The sequence below is a fragment of the Melospiza melodia genome, chromosome 6, assembly GCF_035770615.1.
Source record: "Melospiza melodia melodia isolate bMelMel2 chromosome 6, bMelMel2.pri, whole genome shotgun sequence".
Taxonomy (NCBI): Eukaryota; Metazoa; Chordata; class Aves; order Passeriformes; family Passerellidae; genus Melospiza; species Melospiza melodia.
The window spans coordinates 51,783,356-51,799,646 of NC_086199.1; the positions used below are offsets into that span (position 1 = coordinate 51,783,356).

Below are 16,291 nucleotides of genomic sequence, written 5' to 3' on the forward strand. Positions count from 1 at the left end.
AGAAACACCCCTTGATTTTGATCGCCAAGGTCAAGTGATGAGACCTTGGCCCTATTACTCACTTGTTAAAGTGATTTGCAGAAAATGATACTGAGCTGTGGAGTTGACACCAAGCAAGGATTAGAGGCTTTTTCCTGCCCTTTTGTACCTCAGCTTATTAAACCCAAATTGCTTTTGGTTGCTGGTGTTCTGGGAAGGTCTCTATGGGCAGTCCTGTTCCTGTTGAAGCAAATTCTAATGCAAATGCCTTTAAGAATTCTGTAAGAGAATACTGTGCCTTGATTAATCTCTCTTGTTTTCTTTATATCTTTGTTGGTGACTTGAAGATGTTATCCAATTAAAAAATAAAGTCAGTATGGTCAAATAGTTAAAGAGTCCCTTAATATTTTAGTAACACTTACTAATAAACTATTTTGTTTTTTTTGTCCCACTCTCAGAACAAAAGCCTCAAAAACAAGCTCTTGTCAGGAAACAAGCTTTGTGGGATGCACGCAGAAGAGGTAAGGAAGATCCCTGTCTATACTAAATCTAAGGTACCCAAAAAGTTTGCATCAAAGTGTTTTGTACTGTGTTTCTGGTGTATTATACATGTACACAAGAATATGAATATATATATATATATATGTATATATATACCCACACCAGAATACAGAATATCTCTATATATGTATGTATGTGTATATAGACCAGAATACAGAATATATACTATGTTTATATGGTGAGTGCTGAAGTGCTGTCGTTCCAACTAATTTTTGTGACTTCACAAGAAGCAACTCAAATGTATTAGAAAGCAAGTTGCAAACTCAAGTTTTAGACAAATGAAATCATCTGGGTGTGCCTATGATATAACTAGAGATATATACATCTGTAACATACATAAAACTGATTTCATTTACATGAACTCTATGTCTGCACTAAGCCAGGAATTGCCAAAGGCCTGTTTTGAAATTAACATTGAGACAGCAAAGATCTATTATTATTGATTCCCAGAATGTTTCATTATTTCAAGGGAGAAAGGGTCACTGTGAAACTGAAGGAGAGAAATCTCCCCTCTACTGAAGAGTCAGGTAGATATTCAGTGATACAAAAGCCCTGTTTTTGACAAATTCCTCAATACCTGCACTCATGTGAGCATTCCCTTTATTTTTCTTTACATAAAAAAAAAAAAAAAAGCCATTACATGTGAATCCGATTTGCTCACATTACTTTAGTCTGGGTTTTTTGCAAATATAATTTCTTTTGAGGTCATTGCACCTTGCGAGAATGAAACCAAAGCGTAAAAAGTTTCCTCTGTACTAAAATTTTCCTAATGATTATTGAATGCATTTCCTTCATTAGAGTCTCTGCCTTTTAAGTTAGAGAACAGTACTTAGGAGGTCAAGTTTCTGATAAATTCTCAAAAGTAGGAAATAATAGGGTTAGGAGTATTTTTTTAAGTCTTTCAAAATCTGTTGTCTTCCTTTATTCCCATTGTTGGTCTCAAACGTGTCACAGTGTAGGAATACAGATGTTGTTTTCTTCCCTTCATTACTGCATAAAAAACAGCAGTGTGTACAAATACCCTTCTTTTTCTTAGTGTATTGGGTTTGCAAGGGAAGGTTTTGTTAGTGGGGAGAGCTACTGGGGTGGCTTATTCCGGGAAGCTTCCAGAAGTGCCAGTGTCAGCCAGCTCCACTGTGCACCTGCCACTGGCCTGGGCTGAGACAATCAGAGATGGTAGCAGCCCCTTTGTGATAATATATTTAAAAAAGAAAGGGGTTACTGCGCAGTAATGATTGTTGACAGAGAAGAGGGGAGTGAGAAGATGTGGAAGAATCATCTCTGCAGACAGCAAGGTCAGTGCAGAAGGAAGGAGAGGAGCTGAGATGCACCTGCAGCCTGTGGAGGACCCCACGTCGCAGCAAGTGGATGTCCCTAAAGGGGGTTGTGACCTTGTGGGACACCAGTTCTGGAGCAGGGAGCTGTGGGTCCATAGGGAGAGGAGCCCAGAGCAGATTTCCTGGTGCGACTTGGGACCCCATCCTGGAGCAACCTGTTCCTGAAGGGCTGCACCCCATGGAAAGGATGGTGCTGGAGCAGTTTGTACAGAAATGCAGCCCACGGGAGGGACTCACATTGAACAAGTTTTAGAGGACTGTTTCCTGTGCAAGTACATTTCCCCATGATGGAGCAGGGGAAATCCTGTCCCCGGGGAGGAAGCAGCAACAGAAATGTGGTTAACTGGGGGAATAACCTTCATTCCCTCCTGTGCTGCTGAAGGAGGAGGAGGTAGAAGCTGGGAAGTAGAGGGAGGAAGCTGTATTTAGGATTTCTATTACTTCTTGTTATCCTGCACTGATTTTGATTGGGAATAAATTCAGGTAGTTTCCCCAAGTCAACTCTCTTTTGCCTATGATGGTAACTGGTGAGCAACCTCTCTCTATCCTCATGAACCTTTTGCTAAAAGGTAGAGGCTCTAATGAAGAAAATGCATTTAATAATCATTAGGAAAATTTTAGTACAGATGAATTTTTTATGCTTTGGTTTCATTCTGGCAAGGTGCAATGACCTTAAAAGAAATTATGTGTGCAAAAAACCCAGACTAAATTAATATGAGTAAATATTTTCTGTTCCCTAGCCAGTTGAGGAGGGAAGTGATGGAGTGGCTTTGGTGGGCACCTTGCATCCAGACAGGGTCAAACCACCAGACCTAGCTGCAGAATATTTGAACCTTTGGTAATTAACTTGAAGATATTTTCTCTGATTGTATCTCTTTTAATATTTGCATCTAAGAATGAAGCCTAAGGATAATTTAATTTTATTACAGTGTGACAAGCCCTGGCAGTCAGAGTTCTTTGAAAAATTAAAAAAAAATTAAGCAATAGTCAAGATGGCAGATTGTGAGTGTATTTCAAAGTGTGAGAATCTCCTACTTTATGAATCATCCTGGCAAATTTGCAGCTATTGCGCGTTACCATTGGAACAAGCAGAAATGCTACTGGAGCACCCTTTTTTTGTGTTCATTTTGCCAGTTAAGTTGTGCCAGCCAGAAGAACACACAGTGTGTTTTCTGTTTTTAATTTAAGTACTAGGCTCTCCAAGCATAACAGTTGTGTGAACTCAGCGTCCTTTCAGGTGTTATATCCAATACCCTTTGTGGGAAGGATTGCCTCCCAGGAAGCTCCTGCTGTGCTTTGCTGCCTCAGGCTGCATGCAGACGGACAGTGAGGGGTTCCTTGTTGCCTGCTTGCATCAGTGGGAGCGTGCTTGTGATCCTGCACAGCTCTAGCATGGCTGGATTTCCTTCTCCAAGAAGCCTTGGAAAGAGGAAAGCAGAGGGGGGCAAACGTTGGGGTTTCCAGGACACAGAAAGGGACACATGCCAGGGCAATACTACCAGACTGTAATGGTAATTTTATCTGTATGACTCTACTAAGAGATCCTCCCTCTCCCTTGAAGCACAGAAAATCCACAAAATAACCAAATTTTATCACAGAGAGTTGCAGGTCATGCACATGCTTTTGACCTGCACTGAATGTATTTTGTATTTTTATGACTCTTAATTTCATCACAGGCTTCGTATTTATCAAATGAGTTATACCTTAATTGTAACTCTCAGATTCCTCTGCAGCCTATTTGGATACCTTGTATATCACAGAAACTGTATATTTTATCAAACACAGCTCTCAGAATAATTCAAATTGGTGAACATTTTCTCATTGGTTTTTAGGTGATGTGGAATATATTCCATAGCTCAATTAATTGTATTGTCCAGGTTAGAGGACAGTGCTATTTAAATCTGATCTAGATTCTGCTGTTCTCACAGTTTACGTTTGTTTAATATTTAAAATTAAAAAAAAAAAAAAAAAAAAAACAAAACCTGATTTGATTATCCTCACTTTCAGTCAAAAAAGATTCAAGCCCAGCTGAAAGAGCTTCGTTATGGGAAAAAGGATTTGATTTTTAAGGTAAGTTGTATTTCACTATAACTAGCTAAAGTATTAGGGTTAATATAGCATTGGAGTGAAGTAGGAATATGATAGCTGCTTTTATTATTGCAGTTCTAAGTTTGTTCTGAAAAGAGCTCAAAACACCAAGACAGACTTAACACCATAATGCATTTTCAGAAATACATCTATGGGTTTGTGCTCACAAAAAGCAAAATTCTAGGTTACTGGTGGTGAATAAAACCTGTTGTCCTATTCCATACATTCTGTAACATGTCTTTCAACTGAATGATGTAAAAATATTCTACAGATGCTTCTTGTTTTTCCTTTAATTAGCACTCCTCCATGGCAAAGTCAAATATTGTTAACATTTAAAGCAAATCTCTGTGTTTATGATAAGCTTGAGCGATGCAATGTTCCTTAAGTCTGAAGATTTAAGAAAAATCTGTTGCTTAAACAATCTAAAAGAATAGTCTGTTCTAGCTAGCACATTTTAAAAATGAATAAAACATTTTAAAATGAAGGAGGGGAAGACAAGACATAAAGACACTGCTGAAGGGCATCGAGTCCTTGTTAACACAGGGAGAAGTTAATCCCTGTTAAAAGGAAGAGGAGAGAGATGCAGGTCACCTGGCTGAAGGCTCTTAATGGTCCTTTTATATATTCCCAGCATAAAGATGGAGATGAAGCAGTCATCTTCACCTAGAATCACTTACAAAGTCATTCTTGTCAATATGAGTTCCATATTGTCTCCTGGAAGTGTTTAACTCCCTCTGCTGTGTGTCTGTTGTATACACAGTGCTGTAAATAGGTGAATACAGAGTAATGTAGGCCATTTAAAAGACAGCGAGATTTCTGTGGGTTTTTTTCTTTTTTTCTTTTTTCTTTTTCTTTTTTTTTATGCATAGGTTTAGTCCAGAGTTCTTCAGGGACATTTATTTCTGGTCTCCAGAAGACCAAAACCAGGAAAACAGATTTAGAGACAAAGATTAGGTATATTATAGATCTAGGTGTTTAAATTTTAACACCACCTGGCATTAACAAAAGTTACAAATCTTTCTTCAAATTCAGTATAATGGAGAGCTTGAGCAGAGGTAAAGATCGAAAATTCTAATCTTGCCTTGCTGTGAAAGTTTGTTTTATTTGGCTGAAGCACAGGATTGCTCAGCGCTATTACCTACTTGTTACAGCCCATATTGTAACCCAGGACCCTGCCAGATCAGAGAGAGGCTGCTAGGTTGGGGCAAGAACAGGTGATGTTTCATTTCTAATTGCTTTGATACTGGGAACATAACAGATTTAATGTTAGCACTGCTGTTGTGGCTGTTTTGTGACGCTGTTACTCTCTCTGATAAATGGGATGGATAGTCCTCCTGTCGGCACAGCACGAATGTTTGGGATAAAATCCTGGCTGCCAGCTTCTTTCACATTGCTGGACTTTGACCTTTTCCCCTTCCACTCCCTTCCCGTCCCACTAAACTTTATTTTCTGTGTGGCTTACTGAGGGTTTCAGGGAAGTCTGCCCTCCATAGAGATCTGAGCATTGCAAGGTCCTTGGAGCAGTTCACCACAAGGATGAATCTGCAGGCTATTCCATTTCTAAAGGGCATGAGGGAAAGCTGCAGTTCATGTCCATCTAAAGAATGCTTTCTCTGAAGGTATCAATTCTGAAGATATGTGTGAAATTAATAGGGAGGGATTGCTTGATTTTTATTTTACATAATAGACATCAATAAGCTATTTCTTAAATTCTGGTACCTATTACTGTCAATGGCTCTGGTCTGAGCTAGACCTCTGGGGATTAAGTGGGAGAGGAAAAGGAATGGGAAAAAGGCAGTTTTCTCCTTAACATTAAAATGAATTGGTAGATGATATCTTCTTTATCAACTCTTACTGACACTTCTTATGTTTTCAAAGTGTTTTAAAATATCCACCTGATTAATTAGGGAGCATATATGTGTGTATGTTTATATTTTTAAACTCTCTTTATGTGATCTAAAGCCATGGAACAGATAAGTAATGAGCATCACAAAAATTAAATCATGCACCCAAGGTTATAGAGCTTGTCAGTATCTCTACAGAGAATATAATTTGAGTTTCTATCTCTTTTTCACATTTTAGTCCCTTAAAGCATGCAGCATGTTATCCTTAAAGAACTGACCCAAGTTGAGATTTGCTTTGTATTATAATGAGAAAACCAAGAAGTTATTAATAAATTGCCACTGAATGTTCTTAATTTTATCACTGCCTCTGTAAGTAGATACTTACTAGTTCTGAATGACACTGCTGAGTTGCAATAATTTAAATTATCATCCTAAACCCCTGATTCAGTGAAGTACTTCTAAGTTTAAGTGCTCTTCTAGATTGAGGTCTGAATTTATTTCAGACTTCTTCTTATTTCTTTTATTTCTTACTTCTCTTCTTCTTCAGACTTCTTTTATTTCTTACTTCCCCTTCATTAACTGTCTTCCCATTTTTAGGCTATATTTTCCTGGAAGAAGTCTCATGTTTTACTAAAATAGGAAAGAATTAGAAATAGTTTGGGTTTTTGTCCATGAAATCCAAACGTGTATATATGATGATAATAAGATATGAATAAAAATAAATCCAACAATGATTTCCAATGTCAGTTTGTACAAGTACCTTGTGTTACTGAAATTCCTCTTGTAAGTGTGAAAGGTGACCATGCTTCATTGGTATGGTTTGAGTGTATCTTTCTTTGCTTTTTTCTAAGGCTTGTGCTACAGATTCAGACATATTTGATCTACCACTTCATCTCTTTTCCCTTTTGTTCAAATTCTAAGACAAAATATCTTGATAGGCAGTTCTAGAAAAACAAGAAAAAGTTCAAATGTGAGTAGCAACTAACAGCACCTGGCCTAACAATGTATTTAATCTTAGTTCCATGGTAGTTCATTTAGGCTCCCTAACAAAATCCTAGATTGCAGCAGCAGTGGAACTGTTGAAATATGAATTTAGCCTTGAGAGAAAAAAGCTTTCAGGAAAAAAAAATCAGATTATTCTGCAGATTTGGTACTGAGATGTAAATAACTGTCACTACTTTCAAGTGAATGGTTCATCAAAACGCGTTTTTAATGCCAGAATGTTATTCTTACCTGGTATCAGTTGAGTTGATATCACTGAGCCTTTTGCTCAGTATTCTGTGAAATGAAATAAATACACATGAATGTTACAGAAAATTTTAGTCCATCAAAATAGGACAGTTATATGAAAAATGAGATTAAGTCTTGGTAAATTAAGCATTCAGAAAACATTCATTAATATATTTGAAACCTGTTCTTTGGATGAGTGACTTTTCACCATAAACCACAAATCTTTTCCTGTATGTGAACTAGAGCTATTCTTTGTCACAGAAAATATCTATTAAAGAACTTAAGTACTGTTCCTCCAACTTGATTTTTGATGTGGAAGCAGTTTCATTGAGTTCCATGTGTTTATAGCACCAGACATTCCCTGAAAGGAAGAAGACAGAGTCACTTCTAGCCAGCACTGCCTGATTTCTGTCACCTACCCAGGCTTTCAGATGCCTGTGTAATTAATGCATTTATTGAAGGGAGCCAGACACCCCCTAATTCATAACTGCAGCTCTGGTTTTGCAGTGATTTAAGCTGTAACACTGATGGTGCTGAAGGAAGGAGCTGCCTTGTTGTGTGAGCCTCACCATCTTCCATCTGACTCTAACTCCTCAGCAATGCTCACTGTCACAGGTGCCAGCCTAGCCTCACATTTGTTATTTTGTGTCATTCCCTTTTTAGTGGCAGTTGAAATCATAGTGTTTCAAATCTTGATTCTCTTTGATTGAGAATGTATTAATTTGTATAGCTGTAGTGAAAAATAATTTAATAAGTAACAATATAAAAATGTTAATGATGCGAGAAATTTCTTGGTCTAGTTCTATGAGAAGTGTCTGTATGTCACACAGAGTCAGTGTTCAGTCTTTCAGACATTGTCTGTGGCCATGTTTATTGTGAGTGATATTGTATCCCATATTTAGGAAAAAATCCGAGAAATTACTGAATTCTAGCAATTTCTCATATCTTAGTAATTTTGCAGGCTGAAATGGGAATTTTATCCAATTATTCTGCATGTACAAAATGTATACTCACCTAATCAGAATTTCAGAGAGAAAAGATAAATGGCTACTCCATTGTCCTTCTCTATGGCTGCCTTTTCAAACAGCGAAAACAATGACTAGGCTGGGTTTTTCTGCAGGTACAACAGGAAAAGAATCCTTAGTCCTTTTGGTTGCATAGTAATGTGTTATTAATAACAAGGCTGAGAACTGCAGGAATCTGCTTCCCTGAAACAGAAAATTCTTGCAGAGAATGTATTTCCTTCAAGTGAACAGGCTGGGTTTGCACGCCTCCTAAGGAAAGAGAGAGAAAATATTTGTCTTTACTGAACATTTAAAAGCATCTTCTGAACCCCTGCACTCCATGTATGACATATACATTATATGGAGCCTGATCCTGACTTCAAACACAAGTCTCCCAAAATGCTTTCCTGCTTATGTAGCTGCACAGTTAGCTATTCTTGTGAATTTTCCTTTTACATTTCCAGGAAAAGACATGGAGAAAAAAAAATGGAGTTACCTCCCTATATACTAGTAGATAGTATAATTTCATAAGGTGTCTGCAAGCAAGAATGTTTGAGTGTTTTCTGATTTGTCTGTTTATGCCCAAGTAGCTTAATGTTGGCATCTCAATGTTTAAAACTACAAAATAATGTTCAGATTGCACTCAGAAGTCAGAAAAATGAACAAAATTATTAAAAGACATTTTAATACCTTTCCAGAAGGATATTATGGCATAATATTAAATTTTTTTATAGTATGGAATTAATTTTGCTATTGACATTGAATTATTATAAACTTGCATTCACATCAATGGAGCACATTTGACCATTTTTTTTTTTATTTTCCCTCAGGAAAAACAAATCTGACCCAACCCACATATATTACTTGTAAAATTTCTGTTCTTTGCTCTCTCACATGAAAAAATGCATTGGAGATTGCATCAGGTTTTTTTTTCTTCATTCCCACAGGCACAACAGCTAACAGATCTGGAGCAAAAGCTATCAGTTGCAAAAGACAAATTGGAAAACGCAGCCCTTGACAAAGTAAGAAATGTCATGTAATGTAAGAGTGTTTACCTGTGTCAGCTGGGGATGTGTTCATGTAATTTGACAAAAACAAATGAAAGCCATGCAATTGTTTAGATGCATACTAATTGTACCTGAGAGTGATGCTACTGAAATCAGTGGAACTAATTATGACGCATGAAGTGAAGTACATCTGCAAAGTTATTTAAGAAGAGGATGGTCAAATTAGGAAAAAAAAATGTGGCCCAAAAATATTTTGCACTGATTTTTAGTAGATTTAGATATTTATTGAACTATAGTTTGTGCTGACAGTGGACTTAGTGTCTGTCATAGGTTTATTTACCTATAATCTGTGCAAGATTATAGAGAACTTTGTCAAATTACATCCCTGGTTCCAATAGTGTTTCCTTCACCTGTGCTTTCAGGATGTTCATTTATAGATCTCCTATCAGCAAAGTCAATATTGAATTATGCTATGCACAGGATGGAAACAGATTTACTTGTTCTTCTTTTACCTTTGGATTGGCAAAATTGGAATGGCTGTGGCCAAGGAAGAATGTCCACTGGATGGCAGGATTAAGGAATGAGAGGATGAGAAATTATCCAGAAAAATTTCTGGATGAGAGGAGAGTGATTTCAGATGGGTGCAATCTGCGGGAAGCACTAAGGGCATATCAGACTAGATTGACTGAGTCCATATCATCATGCAAAATTAGGCAGTCTGCTACCTCTGCCCATTTATCCATAACAAATGGGGATTTATGTTGGCTGTGCAGTCACTGACTTGAAAAGTTAGAATTAAAGACATGTTACATTGAAAAGAAGCATGCTAGTATCTTCTGCTGCCAGTTAGAAATTAAAGGGTCCCTGAGTCAAATGTGTCTAATTTAACCTAATCACATAAAAATCCTGCTTTGGACAGTCTTAATTCCTTCCATCAGTAAGAAAAAGCAGCAGCTACTCCTAAGTGTTTGTTTTAATAGAGATGGAGAAAGTAAGCCGTTGTGTTCATCACAGCACATCCTAGAGACGTGATGGTTTCCTGTTTTGCCCAGGAGTCCCAGCTGAAAGCCCTGAAGGAGACTGTGCAGCTCTGCCTGTCCTCTGTTCTGCGCCACCAGCCTCCCGCCGTGAGCCTGATCCCTCCCAAGCCAGCTGGGAAGCTGACTGCTTCCTCCAGCACAAAGGGCTCCAAAGTCCCCTCTCAGGTGACAGGCACCAAGGTATGATCTCACTCTTGGCTGGGGTGTTATTTGAACATCTTTGAAAGTTTGTCCTGTAGGACCATCAAACTGAAACCAAGGAGGGTTTCAAATTCATTGGAAGATAACGACAAATTTTGAGGATCATTCTAGGACTGTTTCTGATGTCAATAAATTGGTTCTGTAGTTGGGAAGCAGATACATTTTACTGAGTAACAAAATTCTGTCACTTGGTAAATAGATAATGTCTGCATGACAAATCTACACTGAAGATGGATTTGCATTTAAAATAAATGAGGGTGCTGATTCATAGGATCCTTTACCGTCAGCCCTGAAAGTGAGTTTGTGGTAATACAGCACGAAGCAGTAATATGGGATTGCTTATCATGGCTTCTTTCAGTGGAAAAAATCATTATATCAAAACCATAAATAATCTGGGACACCCAAATCAAAATTGCCAAAATGGATCGATGAACTTGACAATAGGGAATATTCCAGTCTTGCAAGATGAAAAGGGCAGTTTCAGAGAAAGCATGAGGAAAGAAAAAGATGGAAACTGGTTTGACTCAATAAATTCAAACATTATAGTACAGTCAGGATTCACACTGATTAACAACTGTCCTAGTAATTTTCATCTCCAGTGTTGCATTTTGCTCCTGAATTCAACTGATTGAATAGATAGATCTAGAAGAAATCTGTAATTTCAGTGAAAAGGAAGTTGTACAGAAGAATGACTGAAGGACACTTCAACGGCCTCCTTTCAGTACAAAACTGAAATAAAAATAGGAATTGCTAACTCAGAGCCATTTGCAATTTATATATGGCAGCTGTTGGTATTTACTGTTAGTACTTAGGCTGAAGCCAAAATTAGTAATCTTTCTATGTGTAATTAAAGTACAATTTCAGAAAGCAGAATATAATTATGAAACTGAATATCACATCACTACTCTTAAAATTATGATTGCTGGTTTATTAATAACTGGTTTGCAGGAGGAAACCATCATTCCCAAAAATTATTACCTGTGGGAAAAAAGCACTGTATGAATTATTAGCAGCAGCATGTGGGTATGATAGTGTCCATTTAGATTAAGCTCCCTGGGTCTGTGTTCTGCAGGATGGCAGACTTTTCTTTTGTAGGTGGTGCAAGCTGAGCAGCACTCTGGGATCTCAGGAGCCTGTTGTTCCTCATTAATGTGGCTGTAGAATTGTTTATCTTGCTCTTACTGTCCTTTTCTTCAGGCTGGAAGTGTTCATGCCTCTGTCATGAGAGAAGTGCTGAAGGATAAGGGCCAGCTAGAGAATTTGTATCTGTTTAATATTGGTCTAGGGTCAAAGCCTTTGGAGAATTTGGGGTCTCCTTGGTGTTACACATAGGGACATGAGAATACAGAATAAAGATTAGAATTAGATTTTTGATATTTGACTGAAATACAGAGAACTCTGTCGCCCTGATTTTTTAAGATTTTCTAAGCCTTCTGATGTTTACATTCTTGTAACGAACTTTCTCATGCACTTTATGTAAATAACTTATTGTTTTGCATTCTTTTATGGAGGAGGAGAAATTTAATGGACTGTTGGTTTGTCCAGTGTCATTGGAGAGGTGCCACTGTCACCCTCCAATCCAGTTTTGGAAATCTATAAGTGTTGGAATCAGAAAATGAAAAGTCCCTTTTTACCTTGGAAAGAGCAGTGAGTCCGCATCGTGTTGTTTTGTGTCCTATAGAGACAAACTCTTCCTTCTTTTTTTTTTTTTCAATTATCATAATATATTTTGTGTTCAATGTACTTGGAAAAATGTGTCACTACTTCTGTGCTGTAGCCTTTGAGAAACCAGCCTCTAGTCCTCTGTATCCAGAAGTGCTTGAATAAGTTAATCTGCCTCCTAATGGGAAGTTCTCATGTTTCTCTGCACTTGGCATGTGCCATGAAAATGTCTGAAAGAATAATGGTCTGCAAACCTCTTCTTCCACACATTGACACCTCATTATTAAAGATCTGTGTATTATCTGTGATTATAAAAATAATGAAATCTGCTACTATGAAAAAAGTTTTTAAAGGATCATAGTCACCCTCTGCAGTTAAGCTGTATAGGTGTTTTTTTATTATGACACCCTTTCTTATATATCTTCTCCTTGGCTTTTTTTTCCCTTTGACAAACACAAATTAACTCTTAAATAAAGATGCATAGCTCTCTTTTTCATTGTTATTAGATTTGCATAAATATTTTGGTACAGCAGGCTAGTATTTGGAGGGAATATAAATATGTGTGATTAATTAAATGTGTTATCATACATAAAAGTGGGAACTTAAGATGGGCAGCACTTACACATCTTGTCATGTCTGATAAGCAGCACTTTCACCTTCAGGCAACAAATGATAATTTTTCTGGTAAATATCTTAAAATTGTTGTCTTCCAGCCTAAAAATTACTTTCTAAAATGGCAAACTTACTTTAAACCCATGGAAGGATAAATCATAGAGTGTATGATAGCTGTACCATGTGGGGGCACTTATCCCTGGGATGGGGTTGCTTCCTCATTTAAAAAAGAAGTTCCAAATAAGTAGGTTGTATATTTGTATTCATCATTGGTAATTGTGACACCTGAGAGTTTTTTACAGATATTAAGCATAAGAACGTGGTGTAGAAAGGATAACTAGGAAAGAAAGTTGCCACATTTCTTGAAAAGAAAGTACTTGGGCATTTTGTTTTTTCTAGAGAATATGATATGCAAAAGAATAAATCAGGTTTAAAAACGTGTGCAAAGCAGGGCATTATTAAGTGCCTGGATCAGTGCAAAATAAAGTTGTTGTTCTAGATAGTTCATTAATCTGGAAAATTGTGTAGTAATGAGAAATTATTACACTTAAATCAAGGAAAAGTAATCTCAAAGTGACCAAAAGCAGTATAAGGCTGAGGTCTGCTTTTGACCTGTCCTCAATAAATGAATATTTGCAGAATAAGAATATAAAACACAGAATTTACCATGTTAATTGGCACTAATATTTCAGTTCCAAGCCAGTTTGCCTGTCGTGTACCTGTCATAACGCAACACTGGTGCCAAAAGTACACAGTGACAAATGGATTTAGGGCTCTGTGCATACAAGCTCAGTGACACAACTAAAATCAAGCATAACCAGAAAGCAGATCATTAATCCTTAACCATGAGAGTTTTATCTTTCTGTGATTTTATATTTTCCTAATGCAAAAACATTGTTCCATGTATTCCCCAAATTAATTTCTTGTTTATAAACACCCAAAATACACTGCAGCCTTTGTGTATTTTGTGAGCTGCACTATTCTAAGAGTGAAAATGCACTTGAATTTCAAACCGCAAACAATAGCACCCATTCCCATATTGTACATAGCATGGGTTGAAAGACAACCTGTGATGCCACATCAGATTCCTTGTATCAATGGAGAAAATACAGGCTGAATGCAATGGGACTTGATGATCTCAAAGGTCTTTTCCGACCTAGTTAATTCTGTGATTCAGTAATTCTGTAATTCGGGTTATTATTTGAAAATAGTTGTATGCTCACAGTTGGGGGTAAAAATAACATGTGACCTCATAACTTTATCAGAAGGAAAATCTAACTGGCACAAATTATTATATATGTGGTTTTATATTAGATATATAATATAAAAAACATCTAGATATGGTTTGGTGGTAGTTTGACTTGATCTTAGAGGTCCTTTCCTACTCAGCTTTCCTGTGTTTCTGTCTGTGGCCAGCTGTAAGTGACCAGCAGGAGCATTGAGGGCAGTGTGTGGGTTTGTGCTCCATTTAGGTCTGAGGATTCAGCTGCTGGTTCCTCAGAACTTACCAACTTCTGTTGCCTCCAACTTTACTTCTGCCTCAGTTAATGATATCACCAAAGCCTGCAGTTTCAGTGACCTGTAGATCATTGTGTTTGACCAGGGGATTAGAAATCTGTAATTAAAAAGAACAAAAAGGCAGTAAGTGAATGTAGAGTCAGACACATTCTATACTGTGCAGTAATGACATGCAATCATAGAAGCCTTTCCTAATGCATATACATTAGAAGAATAAAATGGCATTGAAAAATGATGCCATCGATTGTTTTAGGATTTAATTTCCAAGACAAAGGATTACAGGTCTCCTATGATACTTACCTCAAAAATGTCAGGTACTGGGAGTGTCTGTAAGGCTAATGGAGAAAGAATTTTGTTTTTAAATGGATAGAAGTTAATTTAATTGCAAATGCATGCATAGTGTGACTTATTTATTTATGTAAGTCTCTCCTATTCTAGTTTTCATAGCTGCCTTTGGGCTAATGGAGTTTTATTCTCATTATGATCATCTAGATGGCAGCTATAATCCTGTATTAATGTTAATGGTGGTTCACTAGGTTATGGCAACTCCTGCTCATATCTTTTATTTCTGAAATTTACATTAGATTGTTTTTGCTGTTATCTTATTGCACAGAACTTTTCCTACAGCCCTTTTTCTTCTGTTCCTAATTTTTAATAAAATTTTAATACATGCTGGAAAAATGTTTAACATCAGAGACCATGAAATTGAAACCTAAAGCTCTTTGGGTTTATTACTTACTCTACAGAAGTCTTCATTATTTGTACATTATATTGATAGTAAATTAGCTTTAGAGGGCTTTTTTCTTCAGCTGAATACAATCAAGGGAAATGGAAATAAGTACCTGGTATCTCTTATTTAGTCTGTAAAAGCCCACCCCAACACACACATAGACACAATTTCCATTTCCTTCAAGTTTTAGTGGCATGATCTTTATCTTAATTTCATTAACTATTTGACCTCACTCCTCTTTGTTGCAGAGTGTAAGTGTAGCCCATTACCCCAGGGTTCAGCTCTGAAATTAGCAATGTGCTAATGGGTTAAAGAGGTAACTATTAATTGTTTATTGCTGCGTGTTCTGTGGCTGTTAACTGCAGATCTGTTTGCCTATAAATGAAAATTATTCTATATTCTCACTCCAAATATCCTTTTTTAATTAACTATTTACCTCTCAGATGTTTCAATAAAGTCTCCCATAATCTGTTACATATGTCTCAAAATACTGTGGATTACTGCTTGATAGTGGTTGAAAAGGTATACGTATATACAAAATTTAAATTTCTTAAGAAATGTTTTAAATAACATCAATATCCAGATTGTTAGGTATGGTGAATGGTCTCACATGGAGCTGTGGATTAGCATTTACAGCATACATCCATCCAGTTTACCTAATTTTGCTTCAGTCTAAAGCCAGGACCCCAGACTAGAGCAGCCTCAAGCTTGCTGTGATGCTCAGCACATTTCTGGACAAGCTTTTTCTCTATCAGGAACAGACAAGAGCCCTTAATTACTTTTCAGATGTTATTATTTTAGATAGATCTTTCCTCACCTACTCACATCAAGTGATTTTTTTTAAAGTTTCTGGGTTTTTTTCTTTTGCTGGGTGACAGTGGGGATGATGGATAAAATGTGCACTATTTCTAATTTTAGTTGAAGTTGCATTTAGCAGAAAAATAGTAATTTATTTTTCATCTTGTGATTTTCCTAGGTGATGTGTTTGTTACATGTTCTGTTAAAAAATATGTGCATGTGAGCAATGACAGCAAGACTGAATTTATGTGTCTTTGCAGTTGCACATTAGTAACCCCATTTCCTTTTTTTGTTTTTAATATTAGCAATTTTTTCTATGGATATTCTGCGTAAATGAACACAGAAAATGTGCAGAGGAGCTAACAGATCATTTTAAGTGGTTTACAAAATAGAATGTAATTTTGAAAGTACTCCCAAGGGAATTTTGCTAACCACAGATATATTGAAGATTTATTTGAAAATTATTAATGCATGTATCCTTTATAAAATATATATTATTAATCTTACAAAGTTTGCCTTGATATGTGTATAGGCAGCCAAGTGGGAAACATTGGAGAAAGTTAAAATTGTTTCATGTTAAAGCAGTTAAGATCCTTTTCTTTGACTTGAGCAAAGATGTGGTTTGGAAAATATTTGTAAAGAAAATATTCATTGAGCATTTTGGCCATTATTAGGAATTT

The 16,291-nt window shown here is 36.7% G+C and overlaps 1 protein-coding gene across 1 annotated transcript in view; it reads left to right on the forward strand.

The window, feature by feature from the left end:
• LUZP2 (leucine zipper protein 2) overlaps positions 1-16,291 on the forward strand; it is an 81,401-nt gene that overhangs the window by 54,716 nt on the left and 10,394 nt on the right. The window contains exons 6-9 of the mRNA XM_063158142.1: positions 438-500; positions 3,885-3,947; positions 8,991-9,065; positions 10,103-10,270. Of these exons, the coding sequence (XP_063014212.1) occupies positions 438-500; positions 3,885-3,947; positions 8,991-9,065; positions 10,103-10,270 (369 nt within the window). The remainder of the gene's footprint in view (positions 1-437; positions 501-3,884; positions 3,948-8,990; positions 9,066-10,102; positions 10,271-16,291) is intronic.